We start from the raw sequence: 27,859 nt of genomic DNA, 5'->3' as shown, positions 1-27,859 counted from the left end.
TATACTGAATGAAATATGCATTTCTAAAGATGCAGTAAACTATTATTATTATTGAATACGACGCGACCGCCCCATAGAACAGAAACTATATCAGAATTCAAATACGAAACAAAACATTCAGAAAAAAAAAAGGTTGGAGTATTGGTAGCACTATTTTACGTAAATTTTAAGTAATTTACAAAAAACAACGTCCGATTCATCTATTATTGGTAACGAATGGTTTAATGGTTTTAGTTAATTATATGACAACAGTATGGCAACTGGCTCACAAGATATTTTTTAAAACGATTTTTTCAATTCATTTATATTTTTTAAATCAATTTTTATTTTATAATCCTTTTCTTCGGTTCTGAAATTGATTTTAAAACCCACTTTTGTTTCTGAAGTCAGTTTTCATTAATAGGCTTATATTGTGGTTGAAAATATTCAAAATAAAATTGAAATGGCACTGAAAGTGTTCCATTGTTTTACTACAATATGACTTTGACCACCAGTACTGATGATTTTTTAACAAGTGACCTATGCTTACTAAATTTAATTATAAATGATTGTAGTGTATACATTCATAAAATACTACTTAGACAAGATACAGAGTGTAAGAAAACTATTTATAAGGTATTTTAATAGCATACAATCTCATCAAAGAGAGATTAGTAAATATACTTGAAGTACACATTTTTTCAAAAAGAGTATAAAACTTGGATATATTAGTATCTACGATCTAGTCATTAATATACACTATACAATAACTGTTGCTACTGTATACAGATCTGTTTTATGTCCTTTGATATCTATACACACTTAATAGACTTTCTTTTGGTCACCTAAGAACATTGTGGCTGCTTTATGTATTTATTTTTGTGTGAATTCAATTTCACAGGTGAATGAATTATATGTCCTTGGTAAAATACACTACCTGTTTTGTATGAATGTTGTCTCAACAAGTTTGTCAATTTATAATTTACTAAAATAAAATTGACAATCTTTTTCTTGCACTCAGACTGAACTATGCAAATTATTCTAATATTAAGGTAGACAGGACAGTTAGGGTGCCCTGATAGTCAGAATCAAGAAAGCCAAACTGAATTAACAGCCAATATGGTCAAATTTCTTTACAGCTCGATTTATATTAATTAATGACTTAAAATCCCACAAGTGTAACCAAACTTTGACAAACACAATATGCACACCACACTAGAAGAGAGTGCACAATGTTACAATTCCACTACAATGTAATGTTCCCCATTCTTCCCTCAGGGCGCCATAATTTTTCCAATCCAGATTTTTTTTTTTATTGACCAAATGCACATGCAAATTTCCTTTTCGCTACATGTCTTCATCAAACTTTTGGTAAAAATGTGGATTTCATTTTGTGAATGGGTAACAAAGGTTGCTCAAAAGTTAATATTGAATAAAACAACTGTTTGGTATATTTAGACATGGCACGCAAAACACATTACAAAAGGATTGCAAAACTGACCTGCATGGTATCAAACTATTATACAGTCATTTTAGACAGTGATTTGTTTATGGTCAATGTACATATCAGTTCAAAAGCCACTTTTGTCTAAATTTCTTAAAACAACAAAATAAAAAAACATTTTTTTTTTTTCAACATCTCAAGACCAGGAAATAGTTTTTTTCAAGCTTACACTGTAAATAAACGAATATGACGGGGGAATTTCAAATAGAGCACTTTGGTTTGTAGGCATTGTCAAACCAAGTATTCCATACAAAGATGTATGCAGTTACCTTCTCTGTTGACCCAGGAGATAAGGCTCGAATAAAAGTTGAAAGTAATTTTTTTTGAAATAAAGAAACTGTGTGTGATTTAGAAATAAGTTCCAAACTTGATTTACAGTACTTATGTTTGTGTACTTTTTCCACTCCAAATTGACATATTAGGTCAATGTACCTTACAATAACATATAGTTACTATACTGTAAACGGGTTAATTATTCACTGGGTTTTAATTTTGCTTATTTCACTGACTGGAAAAACATGCTAAATTAAAACCCAGTGAATATGTAAAATTTAGCATAGAACACATTATCTAAATGATAAAACCGTGAATTTAAAACCCACTGAATATGCCTGAAATGATAAATCAGCGAAATTTAAACCCAGTGAAAATTAGTCATTTTACAGTATTTCATCTATTAGACGTTCATTTTAGCCAATTATAATTCAAAGGTAATATTGGTCAATTACGATATACCAACAGATTAAGGAATAAATGAATGTTGCAGATCACCTTCAGATTTGCCTGCATATCCCGTTAAAATCTTGGTGTCTAGGTACATGTATAATTTGAGACCAAATGAACAGAATTTTCAATTTCTAGTTTCTAGGTTTATGAAACTTTTTGAAAAAATATGTAGGTTTATTTTGTGAAAAGTCTATGCAAAAGTTGACTTAGTAGTATCAGCAATATTCTACCATTCCCTAAAGCATATGAACCTTTGAAACAAAAATCCAGAATTTTTGAAAATTGGCTAACAACCCACAATGCTGGATTTCAAGTAGATATCAATATCAAACAATACAAATACATTAGGCAAGGTTGGAACAAATGACAATTGACACAAAACTACCCAGAAATCACTAGTCTTTCATAATTTCAAGGCTTTTCTCAAAATGTTGTTTCACTACACATCATAGACATTCAAAAAATGTCACAATAATGCACAAACAAAATATTGTCCTTTCCTGGCATCGTCTGTGTGTTTGCTGCCATCTGTGTCAGAAAACTGCAGCGTGATAACAGCAAATACTCTCATCACGAATGAAATTGCTGTGATCAAAACGTACAAATACATTATTTGCATTATTAGTAGCGTGCGCATTTACGTAAATGATTTTTCTGTATTCAAATTTAGGCCATATTTTAATGATCCATCATACAGTAGTGCTCGGTTTCTATATATTTCTATTGGAAATGTGCTTCTAATAGAGCGAATTTGGTAGAGAGTACAGCTCTGGTCAAACTTGTTGTGTTTAATAACTCCCGTGTTGGTAACCATGCCAACACAGATTAGTGATCTATAGCACATTTTACACTAACTACTGTATTACTGCAAAAACAAGAACAAAGCAAGAGTACACATTGATGTATGGTAGTAGACTGCAGCAGCAGTTATCAGGAATAGTGAATGAAATGTTTGTTCATTTCTGAACAATTTACTTGATCTGAAAAATTTAGTGGTTTTTTGATCTAGTATTTCAATTTTTAAAAAAATTATTCTTGAACACAATATTGAATGAAAAAACACACCGACAAAATACTAATTTCACTTTCATAAAAAAAAAAAAAGTATTCACCCTGCTATCAAGAATTAAAATTACAACTGATTACAGAAAGCTATTTTTGATGCTGGTTACTATGGTAATGGAATGCCATCGTTTATATTTGACATGCAATAACATAATGATATCACACAAATATCTGCTTTATGTTTCCAAGTTTTATTTTCTTCTTTTTTTTTTGTTTTCTTATTTTTCATAAATGAGATAAAAACTATATTGAAAAGAGCAGCCACAGCATGAACAAACCTTGACGAAGCATCTGGTGAAAAGACAGAAGAGCTGAGATGACCACTCTTCCACAGTATACAATAAATATACTATACTCGAACCTCAACCCCATCTATGCAAACTTTTTTGTTAGTAAATATATTATCTAATGTTAGAAGCATCGCTGACTGAAAACAAATTATTTGGCATTTATCATGTACTAGAAAATTATTCATTATGACCCATGACCTTGATTATCATAACTAAAAACTAAACTGAGATCACTAATTTGAGTGAGAAGACAAAATACTGAAAACGATATATTTTCTTGTTATTAGAACCACTTCACACACTGTGCAGACTACTCAATCCCCATGTAAATTCATAATTTTTTTTGTAATTTTTAAAAAGTGTAACAAAAACCTCAATAAGTATTCTGTCATTGTATAAATTATGCCTAACCAGCTAGGTAATTTGAATAAAACGCTATCAAGTTGAGCGTAAAGTTATAGAGATAAAATGCTGCTGCAGGCCACATGCTATTAAATACCTTCATCTTACAATAGAATATCATCTATTTATTTAAAATTTATTTATCTCATCAACCTAACAATCAAAGCGGCAAAAGAACGGTAGAACGCTGACTTATATGTGCATGACAAAAAGGACAATCTCTAGGTGTACACTGGTCACATAAAACAAAGTGTTGACAAGGTAACACAGATATACTTCGATTTCTTTCTTCACATAACATACATTTCAGTGCTTGTTGTACGTACACCACCTACAAAAAAAAAAAAAATTACAAAAAGTTATTTACACAGCGCCCTCATACAACTAAAACAGAGGGGGCATGGCAAAGGTTACCTACTCTCTTCATGCAGCATAAATACTATCATATAGTATGGTTGCAATTACAGTCTAATCTTACACATTTTAAGAAATATGTCAGTACAAGCTTTTTTATTTTTTTCAAAATGTAGTTTAAGACACATTATATCAAGTTTAGAAGGAAAAAAAACAAAATATTTCACTTTTCATCGTAAAGTCCCATGTATTAACAACATAGTCCACAAAAATTTCACGTTTATCAACAAAATTAGGTCTGTGAACCCAATTTTTTTTTCACATATGACTTTGTTTAGCAATCAATTTACAAAAGACTTTCATGAAACAGACATGCTGCTGACTGTTGCATTTCAAGTTTAAAACAAGCAGCCTATCGGCTGAGATAGCTCCGCTGTTAGCAATGCACATTTCAATTAAAGAACTGAAGACATCATTAGAAAATGAACAATATGAATAGTATCAAAGCAATCGGACTTACAGTTTTTAACAAGAAGTCGAAAATATCACTTTTTACCAAAAATTACAAAAATATTCACCAAAATAAATTAATTAGAGAATTGAAGATATCATCACAAAACGAACAAATCTGAGAGAGGTCCACATGTAGTACCTATATATGTAATATCAAAGCAATCAGACTTACAGTTTTCAACAAGAAGTCGAAAACATCACTTTTTACCAAAAATGACAAAAATATTCACCAAAATTAGAGAATTGAAGATATCATCACAAAATGAACAAATCTGAGAGAGGTCCACATGTAGTACCTATATATGTAATATCAAAGCAATCGGACTTGCGGTTTTTAACAAGAAGTCAAAAATATCACTTTTTACCAAAAATGACAAAAATATTCACCAAAATTAGAGAATTGAAGATATCATCTCGAAATAAACAAATCTGAGAGAGGTCCACATGTAGTACCTATATATGTAGTATCAAAGCAATTGGACTTGCGGTTTTTAACAAGAAGTCGAAAATATCACTTTTCACCAAAAAATGACAAAAATATTCACCAAAATTAGAGAATTAAAGATATCATTACAAAATGAACAAATCTGAGAGAGGTCCACATGTAGTACCTATATATGTAATATCAAAGCATTTACACTTGCGGTTTTTAACAAGAAGTCGAAAATATCAGTTTTTACCAAAAATGACAAAAATATTCACCAAAATTAGAGAATTAAAGATATCATTACAAAATGAACAAATCTGAGAGAGGTCCACATGTAGTACCTATATATGTAATATCAAAGCAATTGCACTTGCGGTTTTTAACAAGAAGTCGAAAATATCAGTTTTTACCAAAAATGACAAAAATATTCACCAAAATTAGAGAATTAAAGATATCATTACAAAATGAACAAATCTGAGAGAGGTCCACATGTAGTACCTATATATGTAATATCAAAGCAATTGCACTTGCGGTTTTTAACAAGAAGTCGAAAATATCAGTTTTTACCAAAAATGACAAAAATATTCACCAAAATTAAAAAATTAAAGATATCATTACAAAATTAACAAATCTGAGAGAGGTCCACATGTAGTACCTATAGATGTAGTATCAAAGCAATTGCACTTGCAGTTTTTAACAAGAAGTCGAAAATATCAGTTTTTACCAAAAATGACAAAAATATTCACCAAAATTAGAGAATTAAAGATATCATTACAAAATGAACAAATCTGAGAGAGGTCCACATGTAGTACCTATATATGTAATATCAAAGCAATTGCACTTGCGGTTTTTAACAAGAAGTCGAAAATATCAGTTTTTACCAAAACTGACAAAAATATTCACCAAAATTAAAAAATTAAAGATATCATTACAAAATTAACAAATCTGAGAGAGGTCCACATGTAGTACCTATAGATGTAGTATCAAAGCAATTGCACTTGCAGTTTTTAACAAGAAGTCGAAAATATCAGTTTTTACCAAAAATGACAAAAATATTCATCAAAATTAGAGAATTAAAGATATCAACATGAAATGAACAAACCTAAGAGAGGTCTACCCAAGGTACATATACACCAAGTATCAAAGCATTTAGGCTTGTAGTTTTCAAGAAGAAGTCGAAAAAGTAAAACATTGACACGGACGACGACGACGACGGACAATCACTCATATGATAAGCTCCGCTCGACAAAGTCGACAGCGGAGCTAAAAATCAAAACTGCCTAAAAAACATATAAGCAGATAGCAATTGATCACGTTACATATCAGCAATACTTAAAACAATCTTCTTTTGGAGGTGACCTCACCTTATCTATCCTAGCAAGATCTGTCCTTAGTTGTCTTTGTATTTGTTTTAATTGTAGTAATGGCAAATTCTCCAAGTTTCCTAGAGACTGCAACATGTGTAAATGAGGACCAGTACAATTATCAACTCCACTTAAAGCTTTACTGACTACCTATATAATGAAAAATATTGACACAAGTATTACAAATTGAACGCACAATATGTATACAACAAGCAGCCTGTTGGCTGAGATAGCTCCGCTGTTAGCAATGCACATTTCAATTAAAGAACAGAAGATGTCATAAGAAAATGAACAATATGTATAGTACATTGTATCAAAGCAATCAGACTTTCTGTTTTCAACAAGAATTTGAAAATATCACTTTTTATCAAAAATGACAAAAATATTCTTCAAAATTAGATTATTGAATATATCACAACAATATGAACAAATCTGAGAGACGTCTACTTGAGGTACCTATATTTATAGTATCAAAGCAATCAGACTTGCGTTTTTTAACAAGAAGTCGAAAATATCACTTTTTACCAAAAATGACAAAAATATTCATCAAAATTAGAAAATATAAGATATCATCATGAAAAGAACAAATCTAAGAGAGGTCTACTCAAGGTACATATACACCAAGTATCAAAGCATTCAGGCTTGTAGTTTTCATGAAGAAGTCAAACAAGCAGCCTATCGGCTGAGATAGCTCCGCTGTTAGCAATGCACATTTCAATTAAAGAACTGAAGACATGATTAGAAAATGAACAATATGAATAGTATCAAAGCAATCAGACTTACAGTTTTTAACAAGAAGTCGAAAATATCACTTTTTACCAAAAAATTACAAAAATATTCACCAAAATAAATTAATTAGAGAATTGAAGATATCATCACAAAACGAACAAATCTGAGAGAGGTCCACATGTAGTACCTATATATGTAATATCAAAGCAATCGGACTTACAGTTTTCAACAAGAAGTCGAAAATATCACTTTTTACCAAAAATGACAAAAATATTCACCAAAATTAGAGAACTGAAGATATCATCACAAAATGAACAAATCTGAGAAAGGTCTACATGTAGTATCTATATATGTAATATCAAAGCAATTGAACTATTGGTTTTTAACAAGAAGTCGAAAATATCACTTTTTACCAAAAATTACAAAAATATTCACCAAAATTAGAGAATTGAAGATATCATCACAAAATAAACAAATCTGAGAGAGGTCCACATGTAGTACCTAAATATGTAATATCAAAGCAATCGGACTTGCGGTTTTTAACAAGAAGTCGAAAATATCACTTTTTACCAAAAATGACAAAAATATTCACCAAAATTAGAGAATTGAAGATATCATCACGAAATGAACAAATCTGAGAGAGGTCCACATGTAGTACCTATATATGTAGTATCAAAGCAATTGGACTTGCGGTTTTTAACAAGAAGTCGAAAATATCACTTTTTACCAAAAATGACAAAAATATTCACCAAAATTAGAGAATTGAAGATATCATCTCGAAATAAACAAATCTGAGAGAGGTCCACATGTAGTACCTATATATGTAGTATCAAAGCAATTGGACTTGCGGTTTTTAACAAGAAGTCGAAAATATCACTTTTCACCAAAAAATGACAAAAATATTCACCAAAATTAGAGAATTAAAGATATCATTACAAAATGAACAAATCTGAGAGAGGTCCACATGTAGTACCTATATATGTAATATCAAAGCATTTACACTTGCGGTTTTTAACAAGAAGTCGAAAATATCAGTTTTTACCAAAAATGACAAAAATATTCACCAAAATTAGAGAATTAAAGATATCATTACAAAATGAACAAATCTGAGAGAGGTCCACATGTAGTACCTATATATGTATTATCAAAGCATTTGCACTTGCGGTTTTTAACAAGAAATCGAAAATATCACTTTTTACCAAAAATGACAAAAATATCCATCAAAATTAGAAAATATAAGATATCATCATGAAAAGAACAAATCTAAGAGAGGTCTACTCAAGGTACATATACACCAAGTATCAAAGCATTCAGGCTTGTAGTTTTCATGAAGAAGTCAAAAAAGTAGAAACGGACGACATATGCCGACGGACAATCACTCATATGATAAGCTCTGCTCGACAAAGTCGACAGAGGGGCTAATAAAAACAGAAGAGAGAATCAACAGAAATTACACACCATTTACAACATGCAAGATGTAGTCCATTTATTACATACTGTATATGACTTAATTATTTGCTTGGTTTGATTTGACCTTATTGTTCAAACAAATACGCTAAATTAAAACCCAGTGAATAACAGTATATATACTCTATACAGTATGCCTAAGAAGAGTGCTCATACTTATTCCATTCACCAACTCAATGATTCTTCCATGAAAAATTTACTAGGATTAAGAAAACATTAAGGAAATAAGGGGACTGATGTTTACCAGCATAAGTAATTCCTAAACCAATGAGAGATGCCTATATTCTAACACTATTGGAATAATTGCTAGAATTCAGGTACAGTGGAATGAAATCATGTAACACAACTTACATTTGCCACAACTCTAATTCTAAATTGTTGGCAACATTACTCCTGACACACACATCCACACAAAGTATTACAAATGAAGTCAACATTCAAAATTAACACTTACAGCTTTATTATGATTCCAAGAGTCTTCACCCCATCTGTGTACTTTGTTATCATCGTGTAATCTTTGCTGTGCTTCAGATCCACTTGAACTATGTTGTAACCGTGATGTACTAGGTGATCCTAATATATTATGTAATCCTAACTGACTCATACCCGGTGGTGTCGGATTTGGTTGACTCATAAATGCTGCAGCAGCCTGTAGTACCACATAAATAAATATAAATTTATAAACTTAGTAACTTTTTTTCTAATAGTAAAATTTCATTTCTAGAAAAACACAGATTTCCATATTTTTTTGTCGAGACACGAGCTATTAACCATACCTGTTCTAATTGTTGTTGTTGATGTTGTTGTTGTTGTAGATGCTGTGGTACAAATGGTGGCGGCAGCTGAGACAGCGGAGAAGACCCTGTACTATTTGACTGTGATATTTGCTGACTATTGACGTTTGGATTAGTACTACCACTTCCTGGTATATTCACTGGAGCTGAAGAACCTAACACACCACCTGGTGAAACAAAAAACGAAAATATCACAAATAAGAAATGTAAATTTATTGTTCTATTTAGAAAGCATCATATGCTTATGTAACAAACCATTTTGGCTTGTACCGGTATATGCTCAGTTATCAGAAATGAGCAAGTACAACACTCAAGTTAGATTTCAAAATAAAATAATAATAAATTCTTTGCAATATCGAACTTGGTCACTTAAAAATTGAAAATAATATTTTTATCATATGTGTGATGTTTATCCACTTGTTAGTATTTACTTCACACAGGTCGGCCATGGCAGGGAAATTGTTCAAAAAATGTGCTTCGAACCAAATACATTAAAAATTCATTTTGTCTTTCTTAATTTCATGGCTTATATGTGTCCATTTGGCTAAGTTGATTTGGAAATCACGTACCATTACCATTGCTGGAATTCATTTTTGCTGAAAAGGCTTTTTGGGTGTTTTGTATGGAATTTATTTTCACTGATTTTTGATGAGTTTGATGTGAAATATAGGAAAAAAAGGTATATTTGCTGGATTTTATTTTCACGGAATCATCCCTTCAGCGAAAATAGCAAAAATAAATTCCAAGCGAAAATAAAGTATTCTACAGTACTTGTTTATGATTATTTCAGACTTATTTAAAACCAGTTCAAGTGGTTTTTGGTTTTTCAAAGCAGTTTGTTATATATGTAATGACATAAACAAACAATTGTTTGCAGTTTACAAGACATTCAGTTTCTGTGATTGTCCGTGTGTTACTGTTAAACGTTTATCGTATGTAACATTGTCGTTTGCACACTCACCTACAGCAGCTCCAGAACTGACCATACCGGCTCCAGAACTCCCCATACCGGCTCCTGAACTGCCTATTGATGCTGTATCATTGTCTAATTCTTTATCAAGTGTATGAACATCAAAGTCATCAATATTTAAATCATCAAGGGCATTACCTGATAGAAAAAATTCAAATTAAAAATGACACCATATCCAGGTTTTTCAGAATAGTGTTAAATACGGGAACAGACTTCTATTATGTAATCAAGACGAACCAAGTCTCCAAATAGCATTAATTATTTCTACAACTTCAATATAAACATTTGGGTATATAAACACATGAAACGCCATTCTCAGCTAATTCAAACAATTCATAGTCTTTGACAATAAGAATTGCTAGAGTAGTAGTTGTAAACTATCTTGTCAAGACTTGTCAAATGGTTATAAGGACATAAAATTGGCACTGGCATGTCGTTTTTTTCGTGACAAATATGATTACCATTGGTCAACGAAACAAAAAACAAATCAACATGCAATTGTATGCCATTATCACTAGTGTTTTTAACAACATTGAACAAAATCAGGCAAGGACACATAAACAAAAATTAACATGGCTGCCAGTCATCCAATTTGCATCAGTGAACCAACAAGCAGCCAGTCAGCTGAGATAGCTCCGCTGTTAGCAATGCACATTTCAATTAAAGAACAGAAGATATCATTAGAAAACGAACACTATGTATAGTATCAAAGCAATGGGACTTGCTGTTTTCAACAAGAATTCAAAAATATCACTTTTCACCAAAAATGACAAAAATAATCATCAAAATTAGATAATTGAAGATATCACCACGAAATTAACAAATCTGAAAGAGGTCCACATGTATTAACTATATATGTAAAATAAAAACAATCGGACTTGCGGTTTTCAACAAGAAGTCGAAAATATCACTTTTTACTAAAAATGACAAAAATATTTATCAAAATTAAAGAATTAAAGATATTATCACGAAATGAGCAAATCTGCGAGAGGTCCACATGTAGTACCTATATATGTAATATCAAAGCAATTGGACTTGCTGTTTTTAACAAGAAGTCGAAAATATCACTTTTTACCAAAAATAAAGAATTAAAGATATTATCATGAAATGAACAAATCTGAGAGAGGTCCACATGTAGTACCTATATATGTAATATCAAAGCAATTGGACTTGCTGTTTTTAACAAGTAAGTTGAAAATATCTCTTTTTACCAAAAATAACAAAAATATTCATCGAAATTAGAGAATTTGAGATTTTGACATGAAATGAACAAATCTGAGAAAGAACCATCCAAGGTACTTGCATATCAAATTTGAAAAAATTCTGACTTGCGGTTTCGAAGAAGAAGTTGAAATTGTAAAGTTGACGACGACGGACAATCAGTAATATGAACAGCTCCGCTGTGTCGACTTTGTTGACAGCGGAGCTAATAAAGTTTAAAATACAGTTGTAGAAATTTTGTGATTTCAGCATTTTCAGATGAAATGGCAACCAGTAGATCAGAATTCTATGAAACAAAAAATAACTAATATGCCTACCATTATGGTTTTTTTGACAAAAATTACAGCCAATCGGTTGAAAGTCAACGTAAAGAAATGCATATATACCATTATTACTTGTGAGAAATGACAAAATTCAACACTTTGATAAAGATCAAATACAAATAATTGTTATTCAATTTTAAGAAATCTATACTTTTCAACCTATACATAGCAAAGTATTGTTCTGGTGGTTGTGACAAAAAACCAACGAATTGAAGGATTGTAACTTACCAACAACTGATTCTACGGTGTCAGTAGCAGGATAGAATGGTTGTGCCATTGGAGATACTTGAGATAAAGATGATGGTGTAGGCGGTGTAGATGCTAACGGACTACCAGGTGTCATATTTTGAGACATCAACAAATTCTGAAAATAAACATATGTTACAGCATGTCATGCCCATTTTTCCATCAATGTATCAATAGTAATAATATTTTGTCGATTGTCAACAAAAATCAAAACATTTCCATAAATCAAAAGCTATGAACCAAAGTTATACTGGAACAGGGTCCATAGCACCAAGAGCCAAATGATTCCCAAGACTTTTCCAGACCTTTTCCCAAACTTTCTTGCATTTTTTCAAGACATTTTGACCCATAATTCAGGCCAACATCATCACCAAAGCTCATCAAAGTTCTGAGGATATGGTAATTCCCTGGAGAAAATGAGCCTTTCTAAAATGAATTAATAACTATGAAGAAATTTAAAGACTTTTCAAAGATTTTTTTTCATTTTTCCTGTAATTTAAAGACAACTCAAAGACTAGACTGGCACAGTCAGGGCGATTAATTTGTTTTTGTAGTTTAAATAAAATTAAATAAATTGCGAAATGGAGGTGTTAGGCAAAGTCCCTTGTAACTGCGAAATCACCCCGACTGGTTTACTCTGCATGGCCCTCTATCGACACTGCAGGAACCAGTCGATTTTTCAACGGGTAATTATGTTAATGAGTGTTCTAATTGACAATCATCTGAGCTAATCACAGCGTCTCTTCAACTGACCTGTGACCGAGAAGACGTCGGCTGATTGTAGCAGTCGATATTTTTTTAGTCGAGTTACTTTTTTACACATTGTGATGAATTAGAAACGACGACTACGACAAACTCAAATTTCAACGCGCCGCCATATTGGGTCTGCAGTGTGACCTTTACCATGTTGACCTCATTATGCACGTATTTCCGCGCCCACCTCATTATAATATGTGCATCATGAATATTTACTAGCAATGAATTTCCTGCAGAATAAACCAGTTGGGGTGATTTCGCGCTAACACCTCCATTTCGCGATTTTTTTTTTTATTTTATTTAAACTACAAAAACAAATTAATCGCCCGACTGCGCCAGTCTACTCAAAGACTTTCAAAGGATTTTCCCAATGCTATGGACCCTGCACAAGTACAGCTTATATAATGTCAATACAGATTTTGAAGACTGGGTTCTTTAGGAAGAATTACTACAGTCAAACCTGTCTATAAAGGACAGTCAGTGGACTGAGCCAAACTGTCCTTTATAGACAGGTGGTCTTTATATGGAGGTGGCCTAATTTATTCATTCAATCATGAATATTAATTAGGGCGAGAATTTTAAGGGAGATCATAAGCAATACATAAAAACAAACCTACAATGAATAGGTTTTTTTTAATAAAAGTCACTCATTTTCATCTGGATAATTACAGCTTTACTTTTTTACTACAAATTATATCATGTAAATTCACTGAAACCAAGTGATTCTGCCCATGGATTCATTGGTGTATTTAATGCACAAGAACGATTGTCAACGATCAGCTGCATTGGCGTTTCAGCTCGGTCTTCCACACTCTCGCCATGCAGTCTTATTACACATATTCCATCACAGGCGGTAATCAGTCCCATCGTTAGTATTGTCGATTGTACACTGTGACAAAATGCACGGGCAAAGTTGCCGTGTTTGAAAAAACAAACAAGCAAGCATTAAAAATGAAGAAGCATTGGTAATAAACAAAATTTACCAAACTCATAACAATTGCTCCAACTCTCGGTGTTGAATCAGAAAGTCAAACAAACCGGAAATGAAACACGATGATCGTACACGCAATTTTACAGTTATTTGTTGCAAGCATCGACGTATCAAAACTGCCCAAACGAAACAAATTTTCTTGATTGCCGATTATTGATATTACCTTTTATAAAAAAAATAGGATCAAAATAAAAAAACACCTTTCGTTGAGAATAACCCTGAGATGACCCCTCAGTAACAATACGTTTTGCCCATGCGCTAGCTTTATTAGCATAATTTATAACGATCAACAACAAACAACATGGCGGCCAAAATAGGTCGGATTTTGCAATCCCGCGATGAAAACAAAATAAACGAATGTTTTATTATTTTGTTTGGATATTTCATGTCGACAAGGTAAATAAAACATCTCTCATTTAATAAAACTGGTTCATTTTTCTTTGTTTTCGAGACGAGAGGAACTTGCCCTCCATGTGCGAGACAGTCCACAGAATTGCCGCTGGCCGGCTGGGGATCGATAGTATAGTACCAATCGGAAACAAGCTAGTTTTTCATTTCAAACTTTGAATGAAACTTTTTTAATTTGTTGTTAAAATCTTTCCAGTCTCCAGACGTTACATTCAGATGATATTCAACTTTTTTTTTTACTTTTTCGCAACTTCACAAACCAAGTTGCGATGGTCACCCCTGTCTGTTAGCCCTAAAGATTGCATTCTCGGTAATCTGAACGTAACATATGGCCACTTTCCTGCTAGCAATTCGCAAGTAGCTATTGTCTTTTTGCTGAGACCGTCTGATGGAAATGTTGGTGGTCGTTATACAAAGGTTAAAGTGTGAATAGGTCTACAATAGGGTGGTCGCTGGTCGCGTTGGACGGGTGGTCGCTATATCCAGTGTCTTTAACATGTAAACTGCGAAGGGACTGTACTAAAGGTGGTCGCTATGAGCAGGTGGCCGCTCTGCACAGGTGGTCGTTAACACAGGTTTGACTGTACCTTTAATAAAATTTATTCCATGTGATATGGTGTCAAGTATACCATGTACTAGTATACATTTTGGGAGAAAACTACCTTACCTGTTTTCTTCTAGCTTTTTCCTGTTCATCTAAATTGGTATCATTTTCTATAACTAATAAATGTTTCCTTAAATTTGCCTGTAAGAAACAAAAGTATTTTTAAGAACAGAAAAGTGATACAGATTACAGTATTTAAGTATAGGACTAATAGATGAAAAATTATTCAATACATACATGTATATCTTCTCTTTCATATCCAGGTGCTTTCATGTAAGAAGCGCTTTCAGATGAGAAGTTACTACTTGTACTATTAGATCTGGGCTTGGCTATAGGACCTATGACTTGACTCTGACTTGGTATACTAAGCGGTGAACTATCACCAGATAATGTACTTGTTATTGTTGTTGAAAGCTAAACAGGAATAAAAATAATAATGAAACATGGATTCAATACAAATATTCAAATAACTGTGGATTCAATAAGATTGTAAACCATCTAGGTGTCGTTTATATTTGTCTACCTTACCTGTTGGCTTAATGAGATTGTAAACTGACTAGATGTCATCGTTGTCCCGCCTACACATGAGATGCTTTGTTCTTCCTCTAACTCTTTTATTGATGTCATCTCTTCTATAACCACAAAAATTAACAAGTCATTGATATGACACAGTCCGCGTCATACAACAGCAAACAAAACTGAAAACAGTCAACCTTTTTGAATCAGAACTTGACTGATGTATACTGTAAAATACTTTATTTTAGCTGGAATTAATTTTCGCTGAAAAGTCATTTTGGGAGTTTTGTATGGAATTTATTTTCACTGATTTTTGACAAGTTGAATGTAAAATACAGGGGGAAAAAAGTATATTCGCTGGATTTTATTTTCACTGAATGATTCCTTCAGCGAAAATATCGAAAATTAATTCCAAGTGAAATTAAAGTATTTTACAGTAACTTAAAGTGATAAGTTAATTTGATCCAGATTCACAATGGTAGACATGCTTTATTTTGAATCCAATATAATGCACCAAGGAATCCATGTACCAAGTTTGAACAATATCCACACATAAACGACTACTGAGATAGGGTTCTGAAATGACACAACTGCTTGATTTTAATGAATCCAGGTTTATCATACTTACGTTCTATATGTGCAAATGCACAGAAAGGTCCTCGTGGACAGTATGCAGTCTGTTGCATGTCATTGCATTTAGTAGATTTATAGATTTCTGGATGAAACTGTTGTTCAGTTCTAGTATGACAGTATAAACACCCATCACCTTGTTCACAGTTAGTGGGTTCACCCCACTCATCACCATGTTTAACATTAGGACAGGGTGTTGACCTAAACATTAAATAAATAAATATCTATGTAAATCTTTACACATTCAGGTATTCCTACATGTTACCGTACTTATCCGGGTAAGAGCCCATGCCTAGACAAACGCCCACCCCCCACTTTTGACACAATAAAGAAGTTGAGGTCATATCCGGGCACACGCCCAGGGGGTCCTTTTCTACACAAAACAAAAAAAAACTATTTTCTATTCGTTGACTGTGGTTGTATTAATAGTAGACTTTCTTGAAGTCTGTGTGATACTTATAAACATTGTTAATTGCGTAAAACAAGGGGTGAACGCAAAATAGCTGTGACAGCTTTCTGCCTTCAGGGCAGCGCGTTTGAATCATAACACTCAGCAAGTCTATAAAAATAAATATTAAAGCAGAAACGGTAGTTCTCTTTTTGAAATATGTCGTGGCCCTAAAAAGGGCCGGCCGTTTGGTTTGTGCTTCCTTAGAAACGATTCAAGCAAATCGTATAAGGAGAGCCGCTAAGCAAGTGTCGCACTCGTTCGGCTTTAGCATCGTCGACAATGAAAACAATGTTGCAATATTGTAGCAACCCGTACCGGGGAGAAAGGTTGAAATCACGTTATTTTATATTATAAATATTTTGTAGCAGCTTGTGAATCCATAACTGGGCCAGCAATTTTGCAATGTCACGCCGAAGACTGCCAACTTTTTTACCATCTTTTATCACCGCTATTGCATTTCTGTCATGAAAACTATTCTTCTGTCGTTGGATAAAAAAAAAAAACTTCCTATTTCAAGTCCACCACGATATCCATATAGTGAGACATTCCAACCGCCGGAACTTGCTGAATGATAACTTTCACCGTGATTAATAAGCGTCGAGTCTGATAAGAAAGCAATGTCACGATTTGACCTTTATGATGAAATACTTATTTATTTATTTTAGTGATGTAATTCTTAGCCAATCAGTAAAGCAGATGCATAAAGGTCAAAGATGATTGCTAGACTGTAAACAAAAGCATCGTGTGCCATCGCAGCAGAGCGACCCCATTTTTCTTGTCTCTTTATTATGATTAGACATGAATGAAAAGTGCCAAGCTGATAGACTGCGATATCCGTGGATTAAAAGTGCTAAGTCCAAATTGTGTAGGACGATATCGACGAACGTCAGGAATAAGTTGTAGGGATTTTGTTCGACGGCTACAGTGACGCCGACTTGGACATTTGAGGGTTTTGAGTTTGACAAAGAACGTACAAATAAAGATCTGAGAAGTGTTTTCAAACAGCTATGAATTTTTATAATTTTTACTGTGTAAATTTGTAAATTAATATTGATCTTGTATGACGGTTGATTCGTAATTTGACAAGACCGAAAATCATTTTACGCAGTTTAACCCCTGACATTTTAATTCATTTTGAGTTCACGCGTATTGGGCGTGTTTGTCGGCGGGAAAATCCTATTTCAAATGATTTCTCACTGTCGATTTTTATTATTTCTGGTTTATTTGTCACATTATAAGGAATACATTATTTTTGTTATACTTCTAGTGTTGCATATTGTTCATTTATTTCCGTTGCATGTATTCATTTGCCGTTCTATTCCTTGCCGCAGTTTGATCTGCGTGTTGACAATTTTCGTTTTTTTTGCCGGGGATCTCCTGGCAAACGCCCACCCCTTCTTTTTGGCAATTTTCCATGTTCAAGACCCTGGGCTTATACCCGGATAAATACGGTACTGGTGACTTCTTTGAATCTTCTTCCACGTTAGTATACGTGGCATGTAATGACTATTAGAGATGGAATTACAAGATGCAATTTTAACCTCAAAAAGTTCCTTTATGTTACTACTGTTGATGTACACGTTACATGAGACCCATACTGAACGCAAGTGAAATCTACCGAATTAAATTCACATTTGAACGCTGCATTAAAATTGCTTCACCGTGAAATTCATGAATCATGAAAACACTGTGAATGAGCTCAAAATACTATAAATCATTTAATTTTAGCTGCTAGAAATTAACATGACTTGATGAGTTGATGTCATCTAGGTTAAAGTGGTTCAGTTGTCTGCTTTTTTTTGTAAATCATGTCAGTTGTCACTAGAGGGCGCTATTTATACTGCAGGAGGATGGTACACAAATAACAAAAGATTGGCTTACCTATACTTATATTTTTTTGGACTTCTTCGTCTATCCCTACTATTGTGATATTGTGGACAGGCATATCCTTGTCTACATAATCTAGGAGGTCTTTTACATATATCAGTTTTATAATTGCTTAATACATAACTAGAATCTGTTAATACAAAATATGTAAATACAGCAGTAATGTTAGTCAACTAATATGCATGAAATAATATTCAAGAGAAATTCAAACATCTTGTTGGGTTGCAAATTGTATTTTGTTTTTCAATTTTGCATTCTTCTGGACAACAAATTATGTAACTTTCATCACCAATGGATGAGATGAATTGCAAATTATTTTAAAGGGGCACCTTCCAGTTAAGATTAATTTCACAACAAATTTACTTTCTGGATTAAAATAACAATGGATAACAAAAGATAGATTAACATTGTAAACAACATAAACAATAGTGTCCCATGATTCTTTGGTGCAATCCATGGGATTGAGCGGTTCCCCTTTAAGGAAATCATTTCAATAATATATCAATCATCTCATGAATATCAAATAAGATACCATATATGGTAAAATGCTACATCACCTTGCCATTTATGTTCCACATCATTCACAGCATTTTTGTCTTTTTCTGCAATGCTAGTTGGTATTGACTGGATGGGAGGATTTGTATTGTTGTTATCTGGATTGGGTGAGAGCATTGGAGCGGCAATCATACTACCCCCTGCTTCCTGCATAGCCACTAATTCACGCACATCGTACACTGGAGGTCGTAGATCATGAGGACCATGCGCAAATGCACAGTGCGGACCATTCTTGACACAGTGCCCTCTGGAGTCAGTCTCATGTACACAGATGCCAGTTTTGTAGTATCTGAGATGGTACCTTCTTTCAACATCACCAGCTGGACGATGAAGATACTGACATCTTCAAATTTAAAAACAAAAGTAATATTCACTTGTCATAATCAAGATTTAAATCCATTTATCGCAACATATTTGTTGTACCAATGTGCGAGTATTATGGGATATATGCATTCATTGAAAATACACAGCACACAGATGTATATGACCACTTAAAGGGTAAATAATGAACAGCCATCAGAGGGTCTCACTATCATGAAGAAAATCTAGAGCTGTCTTCCAAAACAGTTGGCACCAATGTGGACTGACTGCAAATACTAACAAATTTCACACAAATTAATGCATATTCATACTATCGTATTAAATATTAAATATAGCTCTGCCCCAGTACTGGAAATAATGGAGTGACAGTAGAAAGAGTGGTGCTATCACCTCACGACATGAGGCAGGCTGACCAACAATGAGATTAGTTTTTAGGGTAAGTTCCAGCTAGCCTGTGGTAACCAGTTACTAGCTGTAATGACCCCTACAACCATGGAACCCAGAACTACATGTACATTCATTTATTTTGTGAAAAGTGACAAAATGTTGACATTGGCATTTCAAGGGCTAACACAAAGGTTTTTACAAGAAACTCCTCCATCTAATCACATATGTACTGAATACATGAATTAAGGACAAAGAAGACACATTCCTTTGTAATGCATTTTAAAATTCATTTTCTATAATTACCACGGTAGTATACCCTGGAGCATTATAAGATCAGAAAAATCACATCAATAAATAATAAGTATTTCAATAATTTCCCAGCTAGGAGAAAAATTCATTTGGAATTTTTAACCAACAATGCACATCCACAAACCGTTACAAATAAATTTACAAATTTGGACTTAAAGGATTAGTACTATATTTGTTCTATTAGAAGCACTTTTTGAATAGCCATGAATAAGAGTAAAAAATGTTTGTATTGGCATCTGTATGACATTACCTCACATGTGTGTTCAAAAATCAATCTTAGTTAACTACTCACATTGACCCCAATAGACCCAGATGCACAACAGTTCTCATAATGTAATGGGAATGTTAATAGAGTACACTGACTGAATGAATGAATTCCACATGACACTCTGTACATGATCATAGCAGCTGTATATCAAGGGATCACAGTAATACTACCAGCTTATGACTTAGTTTAATCAAAGCCAACAACATGCTTGAATAAACTGATCATCTATCCCGTCAAAATGTTGATGCAACATTTTACACATTTTTCTATTAATTCTGGACCAAATGAACATAACCATGGTATTTTGTGTTCAAAGTGACAAAAGTTGTTTTTGTATCACTATACACGTTTTCTTTACTGCTAAATGGAAGAGATCTTAATCTATCTTTTTGTTGTGAGAATTAACCACAAGGATCATTCATATCAATATTTATATTATAATTAAAATATGATATATAGTAGAACAGTGTCATCAAGTGGAATTTACAGCGAGCACAAGATATTTACATTCACCTAACTCCCGAACCCGGTAGGTAATTACCGAGGGACTTTGCAACATCCTCAGACACTCCAGTAACAGTTGTAGACGCAATAAAGTTACATACACGCCTGCGTGACAGTTAATCAAAACAATGGACCAACGTTTCAGATGGGTCCAACTATTACAAACATTCATCAAACAATCATGTTTTACTCATTGTTGATATCAGACACTTTCAAATTAATATTATATGCATACATATGAACAATTATTGTTATTATGTCAAAGCGTTTAGACAAAGACATTTAGATGGAAATTATTCGCTTCTTGTGAATGATCGACGACAGAGGATGTTGGACTAGCGAGGGCAACGATTCAAGGGATTGAGCGGCATACGTTCCGAGAGGAGTAGCGGCCGTTGTCAACTGAATGTTACACAAGAAATTGTTGAGTTTATCGATTTTTTTCTGAGATCTGAAGGATATTTGAAACTGGTATATGGTGACGCTGTGGAGGTGAAACTAAGTAAAAGATTGCAGGGAAAGATTAACTGGGCGATGAGTATTCTGGCAAAATGGCAATGGGACCAGCCATTATGCGAAAAATTGAACGGGACACTAATAATATTAATATACATCCATTTACAACATCTCAACAAACTACCAATCAAAGAAATTTACATTTATCATTTTTTGGTAATATTCATTCCCCGTTTTATGTTCGTATTATATTTCATCCAAGTGTTGCACAGCAATGTTTTTTGTGCCTATAAAACAATGGAATATTCCAACTACCCCTCGTTCTTTGTGGCCACACAAAAAAGACTTACTGCTTCCGGTGTTTTGATTAACTGTCACGTGAGCGGTGTATGTAACTTTATTGCATCTACAACGGTCATTGAAGGCTCTAGGAAAGTGTCTGGGGATGTTGCAAAGTCCCTCGGTAATTGCCTACCGTGTACAGGAGTTACATGTAGGTGTGTGTAAATATCTTGCGCTCGCTGTAACTCAGTTGAGTTGCAAGTTTTTCTCAATAAACACAAAATTCACTTAATTTTGACTAATACTAAAACAATCAATATAACACAGATTTTGGCAAAAAATATTGTCATTGCCACATGCACATATGAAAAATGTGCACAAGTCTAAAACACACACAAAGTAGAACTTAAACTTAAGAATCTATTGAACACGTAATTTCCAACACATCTGATGAAAGTGCCTTAGGCAATATAATATACTTTTTAGGCAAATATCTGTATTTGGTGAATGCAAACTGGTAAAAAGGCAATTTTCCTTTGATGTCCCAGTAAAGTTCAAGGCCTTAATGGAACTTGTAAAGTTAAACCGTTAGTTCCACAGGCAAAATCTGGCCCACCATGGAACTCGTGAAGTTTTTAATATTGATAACCACATAATAATAATTTACCTACCAAAATCTACACAAGCAATCACAAATTTCAAATTAAAACTGTCAGCCGTTCAAATCCTAAAATACCACTAACACAGGTCAAAGTATGATAAACTGCACTTGTGTATTATTGTCTGGCCAAAATATGTAAACACAGTTTCTCAAACAATGTCCAATTAATGATTAAACATGCCAAATACAAATATGTAGTAATATGTCCAGTAATGACTATGTACAGATATTTATGTAATAATATACAAATTACACACAACAATCTATAATTTGAAAATAAATTTCAGCTGATCAAAACACAAATATAAACAAAATATCACCATTATTCATATATTCAAATGAGACAGAACATTACAATATTTCTAACGTAATAATAAACGATTATCAAGTAGAAAAACAATCACTGAATGTAGAAAAGATACCACCAGTATAAACCAAATTACAATTATTACAGCAGTAAGTACTATAAATAAAAATATATTTAAATATAGCACAGGTACTGTATCCAGATTAATTTAAAGACAACCATCGATGTGGAGCAAAATAACATGAAATAATTCAATGTTAAGAACAATTAAAAATATGAAAGAGATCTTTAGTTGCAGGAATTATACCCATCATGTCTTATTCATTCATTACACTTACAAATCCCCTGAGGAGATGGAAATGGATCATAAATGTATGTCATAACAAAATTGACAAGAAACTACTACTGCATTTAGGTTCAGAACTTTGATTATAAAATACCGGTATTGAATAATACATGTAATTAAAAACTAAATCACCAAACCATATCACTATTTGTATTTGCAAGTCATTTTAGTGTGTGTAATAAGGTTTAAAGTGCAATAAGTACAGATAAATAGTGATGGAAATGGGTTAACACATGTAGGATTGAAATTGCTTGGCTGGCATTATAGTAATAGGAAATATTGATAACAGATGAATCATATTTAGAAACAGTATTGGCACTGGGTGGACATGAGTGGGTGTTACATACAATGGCAGTCATAAATCATTCTGTCAGTCCATTTCCAGGTCATGAACTTAAACACAACAAACAAGCTATAAAAAAAGTAACCTGTATACAAACACTGATTCTCATTCAAGCTCATATGAAAACATGCCACTATCGGTCGAGTACACTGCAAAGATTTTTTATTTGACAGAGTTTTAATTATTGAAATGTGACACTGATCTGGGATATGATATACAAGAGAACTGAATGACAACTGGGTCATGTATATATATAGACCAATACAAGATGTATAATATGGCAACACTACTGGTGTAGAATAGACAAATGCTAACTTCTTCAATATGAATTACAACTCAGAAAACAAATTCTCACTCAATATTATTCTTTACTTCAACATGTTTTGGATTCACTAAACAAAACTTATAATACAATGTAGTGCACGGCAACATGCCAGGTATGATGTATTTTAAAATAATTGCAGATAGTTCTCATCAGTTACTATTAATAGCTCAACAGTAGTTTCTGTTTCTGTTTGTCACATTACTTTTAACTCTGACCTGTGCATCACACTTTGTCAACAACAAACTTCACATAGTTTCTTCTGATTTGTCACTTTCACATGATTGTATAAACAACAAATCTAACAGAGTTTTATTTTATGCCTTGTAAAATGAACTGAATATCACATCAAGAACACTGCACCCCCACCTATGGTAATATTACAGTTTACATAAGCCACTCTGAAAATAATTAATTATGGAATTTAGTAAAATTATTTTCCACATGAATGGAACATTCAACCTGTACTAAGTTTAAAAATTAGAGTGGATCAATTGCTTTGAATAAAATGCAAAGACGAGAAAACAATATTTTTAGTTCACTGCATCTAGATCTAAAATTTGTTAAAACATATAACTATTCTAAAACTTAACAAGACATGTAATTATTCTCCCCAGTGTTTCCTCTCTAAACATGACAGCTTTACCATGCTTGACAGCTGAAATACCTGCTTGAACTTTCAAGAAACAATAGAGGTCACGATATGTTATTTTAATTAATTTTTTCAAACAAAAATTAATATACATATCATAATATATTATGAAAATTTTTTGCCATGCTTGGGCATTTATGAGATTTGTTTCAAAAACTATTTGCCAAAAAAAAAAAAGTTGCATTATTCATATTCACTAAGCCCACCCACTAAGCCGAGAATAAATATTAAAAGAGATATAATTACTGTTTCTGTGCCTGTGTCAATAATTAACATTATTTTCAAAGTTATAAATATAATTTTGTTTCTAGTTCATAAAGGTATAGATGTATTCAGTATATATGGGAACAGTAAACACATACATACCACTTTAAATTGAGTTTAAGTGACTGTGATTTAAAGAAAATGCGAATTTAATTTTAAAACAACTCGATACATGCTTTTGTTTTTTCTCAGAACCAGTCAATGGCGACCACTCAGACGCCATATTGAAATTCTACAACATACAACTAACGTCAATTGACACAAAATACGGCAGGAATAGACACCGTTGATTCATTTGAACAATTATAAAACAAAACTATTATTAATTTTTATATTTGGGGATTGCGAACCAGAAATTTAAAAAAATCTCGTGCCCCCGTTAAATGAACAAGGCAGAACAGTTATCATAAAAAACAACTTCAGACACGCAGTGGCAGCTACTATGTCGACAACAACAAACCACGGAACGTACCGTAATTCGCCATCTACATAAAAATTAACACATTTTATAGAAATACTCTAATCATTTGAATACATTGTCGCCCGAGACAAATATTTTGATCCCTTCGGAAATTGTTACGACTAATGAAAATGGCCAATTAAAGCGGTTAGACAGAAAAATTGCGACATTCCTTTTGTTTGGCTACAATTTTATTTGAATATAGTCCGCCATCTTGAATAATTAGGAGGGCAGTCGCAGCAACACACGGCCAGACATGTACTTTTGAAGTGAACATTATATTGTCAAACTGTCCACTCAAAAGACACCGAATGTGTACAGAGATGATGAATAAAGAGATGATGATTGATTATTTAATACTAAGAAAGGTTTACATGTTTTATAATGCATCAAATATTGGCTAAATTTAGATTCAAACATCATAACAAACGCTATCAAAACAGAGGGGATTTCCCAAGAAATTCTGATCAATGACGGCCATTATCCAAGGGCTTGCTGAGTCTTATATAACATTCTGGGTCTACTGATAGAACATCAATGGTTTCCAGCCATGTTAGTTTAAATTATAAGCAGCTTCAACAAATAAAACGGTGCGCAAAGTTACGAATAAAATAAAATGGGCTGTCAAGTGCGTAAGGGTTTGTGAATCATCACTAATCAAATACGTAAACTATTTGTTATAGTCCCGCTACATTGCAATTGTACACTAACTAATTTGATTGGGTTGCATGTGACAAGAACAGGCAACCAATCGTTAAATCGGCATTGGAGTAAAACCGGCGATTAAACAACGCCACATGAAGACGCAAACTTGTCACGATGTTGTGACACTGACAGGCGGCTGCACAAACCAACCACACACCATTTGGATCTTAACAAGACAAGAAATGAACTCTCTGTTTATTATTCACGTAACAGGCAAATGCGTTAGTAGTAATGCCCGATTTACGAGTACAATCGGAGTAAAGGGAACCGGGGTTACTCTGCACCTCGCACGTTGTACACGAACACAACAACAACAACAACATCCAACAGCTGATAGGATGACAGAAATACTCACTCGTCAATGTCTGGACATAATCCAGTGGTTTCATCATATTTGGTACAATATATATCCGGGTTGTAGTTAAAAGTACCATCTCGTTTTCTGATCGGCCTTCTTCGTCGTTGGTTCATAAAGTGCCAGTGAAAACAAGTAAACGGCCGATGATGCTGACATTTGTGCTGCAGGAAATCTGGACACTGTTGAGTTCGAAACTCTTTCAAATACCTGCAAAGACACAAACGATTTCAGTGAGAATACATCTAAAGAAATGCACTGATCATGCGATCGACAAGTCCATCAGCGTCATCATTTCGAACTTCTGGTACTTACGAGTAATGGAAAGGCTTCTCCGTTGGTGTTGGTAACACCGAGGCGGCATTTTTAGCTTGCTCCGACGGCATTTTCACAACATAACTAACGCAGCTACAGCCCGCGCACGCCCATTAAAATCGCAATGCATCACGGGATTTTTGTGTGACGTCATTCGCCAGTACAACACGTTCAATGGGGATTCCCTAAATCGCGCAATGTTTCAGGTCACACCACGCATTGTAATGTAAAATTGTCGTTTCTTGAACTAAAAAATATGAATTCATAATTATTTTGCTCAATATGAAATCGATTCAAACAGATTAAATTATCTGCGGAAGAGTGTGTAATTGTGTTGAATTAAACTTGAGGTGCTTTCATGATATGCCCTTTGAAAAGTTGTAATAAACAAACATACAACCTAATAACATAACGTCTGGAGTATACTAAACCCCATAACCATATACACGCCATACAGCTCCAGAACAGAAACAAGAAATACGTCTGCTGGAATTGTGTTTTTTTTCTACCAAACCCTAATCTCTAAGTAAAAATAAAACATTACACTACATAAAAATACAATATTGTAAAGCATAAAAATAAAGCATTGAAATTTATAACAATAACACATTAGACTACATAACAATGAAACATTGCACTGTATAACAATGAAACATTGCACTGTATAACAATAAAACATTGCACTGTATAACAATAAAACATTGCACTACATAACAATGAAACATTGCACTGTATAACAATGAAACATTACACTGTATAACAATGAAACATTGCACTACATAACAATGAAACATTGTACTGTATAACAATAAAACATTGCACTGTATAACAATAAAACATTGCACTACATAACAATAAAACATTGCACTGTATAACAATGAAACATTGCACTACATAACAATGAAACATTGCCCTGTATAACAATGAAACATTGCACTGTATAACAATAAAACATTACACTACATAACAATGAAACATTGCACTGTATAACAATAAAACATTACACTACATAGCAATAAAACACTACACTACATAAAAATAAAACATTGCACTGTATAACAATAAAACATTGCACTACATAGCGATGAAATATTGCACTGTATAACAATAAAACATTACACTACATAACAATAAAACAGTGTACTGTATAACAATAACACATTGCACTACATAACAATGAAACATTACACTACATAGCAATAAAACACTACACTACATAAAAATAAAACATTGCACTGTATAACAATAAAACATTGCACTACATAGCAATGAAACATTGCACTGTATAACAATAAAACATTACACTACATAACAATAAAACAGTGTACTGTATAACAATAACACATTGCACTACATAACAATGAAACATTACACTACATAGCAATAAAACACTACACTACATAAAAATAAAACATTGCACTGTATAACAA

At 33.1% G+C, this 27,859-nt stretch overlaps 1 protein-coding gene across 2 annotated transcripts; it reads right to left on the bottom strand.

Annotated features, from left to right (window-relative positions):
- Positions 1-589: 589 nt before the first annotated feature.
- On the bottom strand, positions 590-26,550 carry LOC100372456 (RING finger protein unkempt-like). 2 transcript variants are annotated; one of them, XM_002732402.4, is made up of 14 exons: positions 26,430-26,550; positions 26,115-26,324; positions 19,175-19,515; positions 18,612-18,747; positions 16,278-16,480; positions 15,662-15,765; positions 15,371-15,547; positions 15,197-15,274; positions 12,357-12,492; positions 10,576-10,722; positions 9,597-9,781; positions 9,275-9,469; positions 6,625-6,774; positions 590-4,297 (listed from the first exon to the last, which is right to left on the bottom strand). In XM_002732402.4, the coding sequence occupies exons 1-14, from the start codon at positions 26,498-26,500 to the stop codon at positions 4,127-4,129; spliced, it is 2,304 nt and encodes a 767-aa protein (XP_002732448.1). In that variant the 5' UTR covers positions 26,501-26,550; the 3' UTR covers positions 590-4,126. The 2 variants fall into 2 exon arrangements, with proteins under 2 accessions (XP_002732448.1, XP_085358266.1); XM_085502140.1 differs by having other exon boundaries at positions 15,662-15,762.
- Positions 26,551-27,859: the final 1,309 nt, after the last annotated feature.

The sequence above is a fragment of the Saccoglossus kowalevskii genome, chromosome 8 (assembly GCF_978046115.1).
Source record: "Saccoglossus kowalevskii chromosome 8, keSacKowa6.1, whole genome shotgun sequence".
Lineage (NCBI taxonomy): Eukaryota > Metazoa > Hemichordata > Enteropneusta > Harrimaniidae > Saccoglossus > Saccoglossus kowalevskii.
This window is presented reverse-complemented; position numbering and strand designations above follow the sequence as displayed.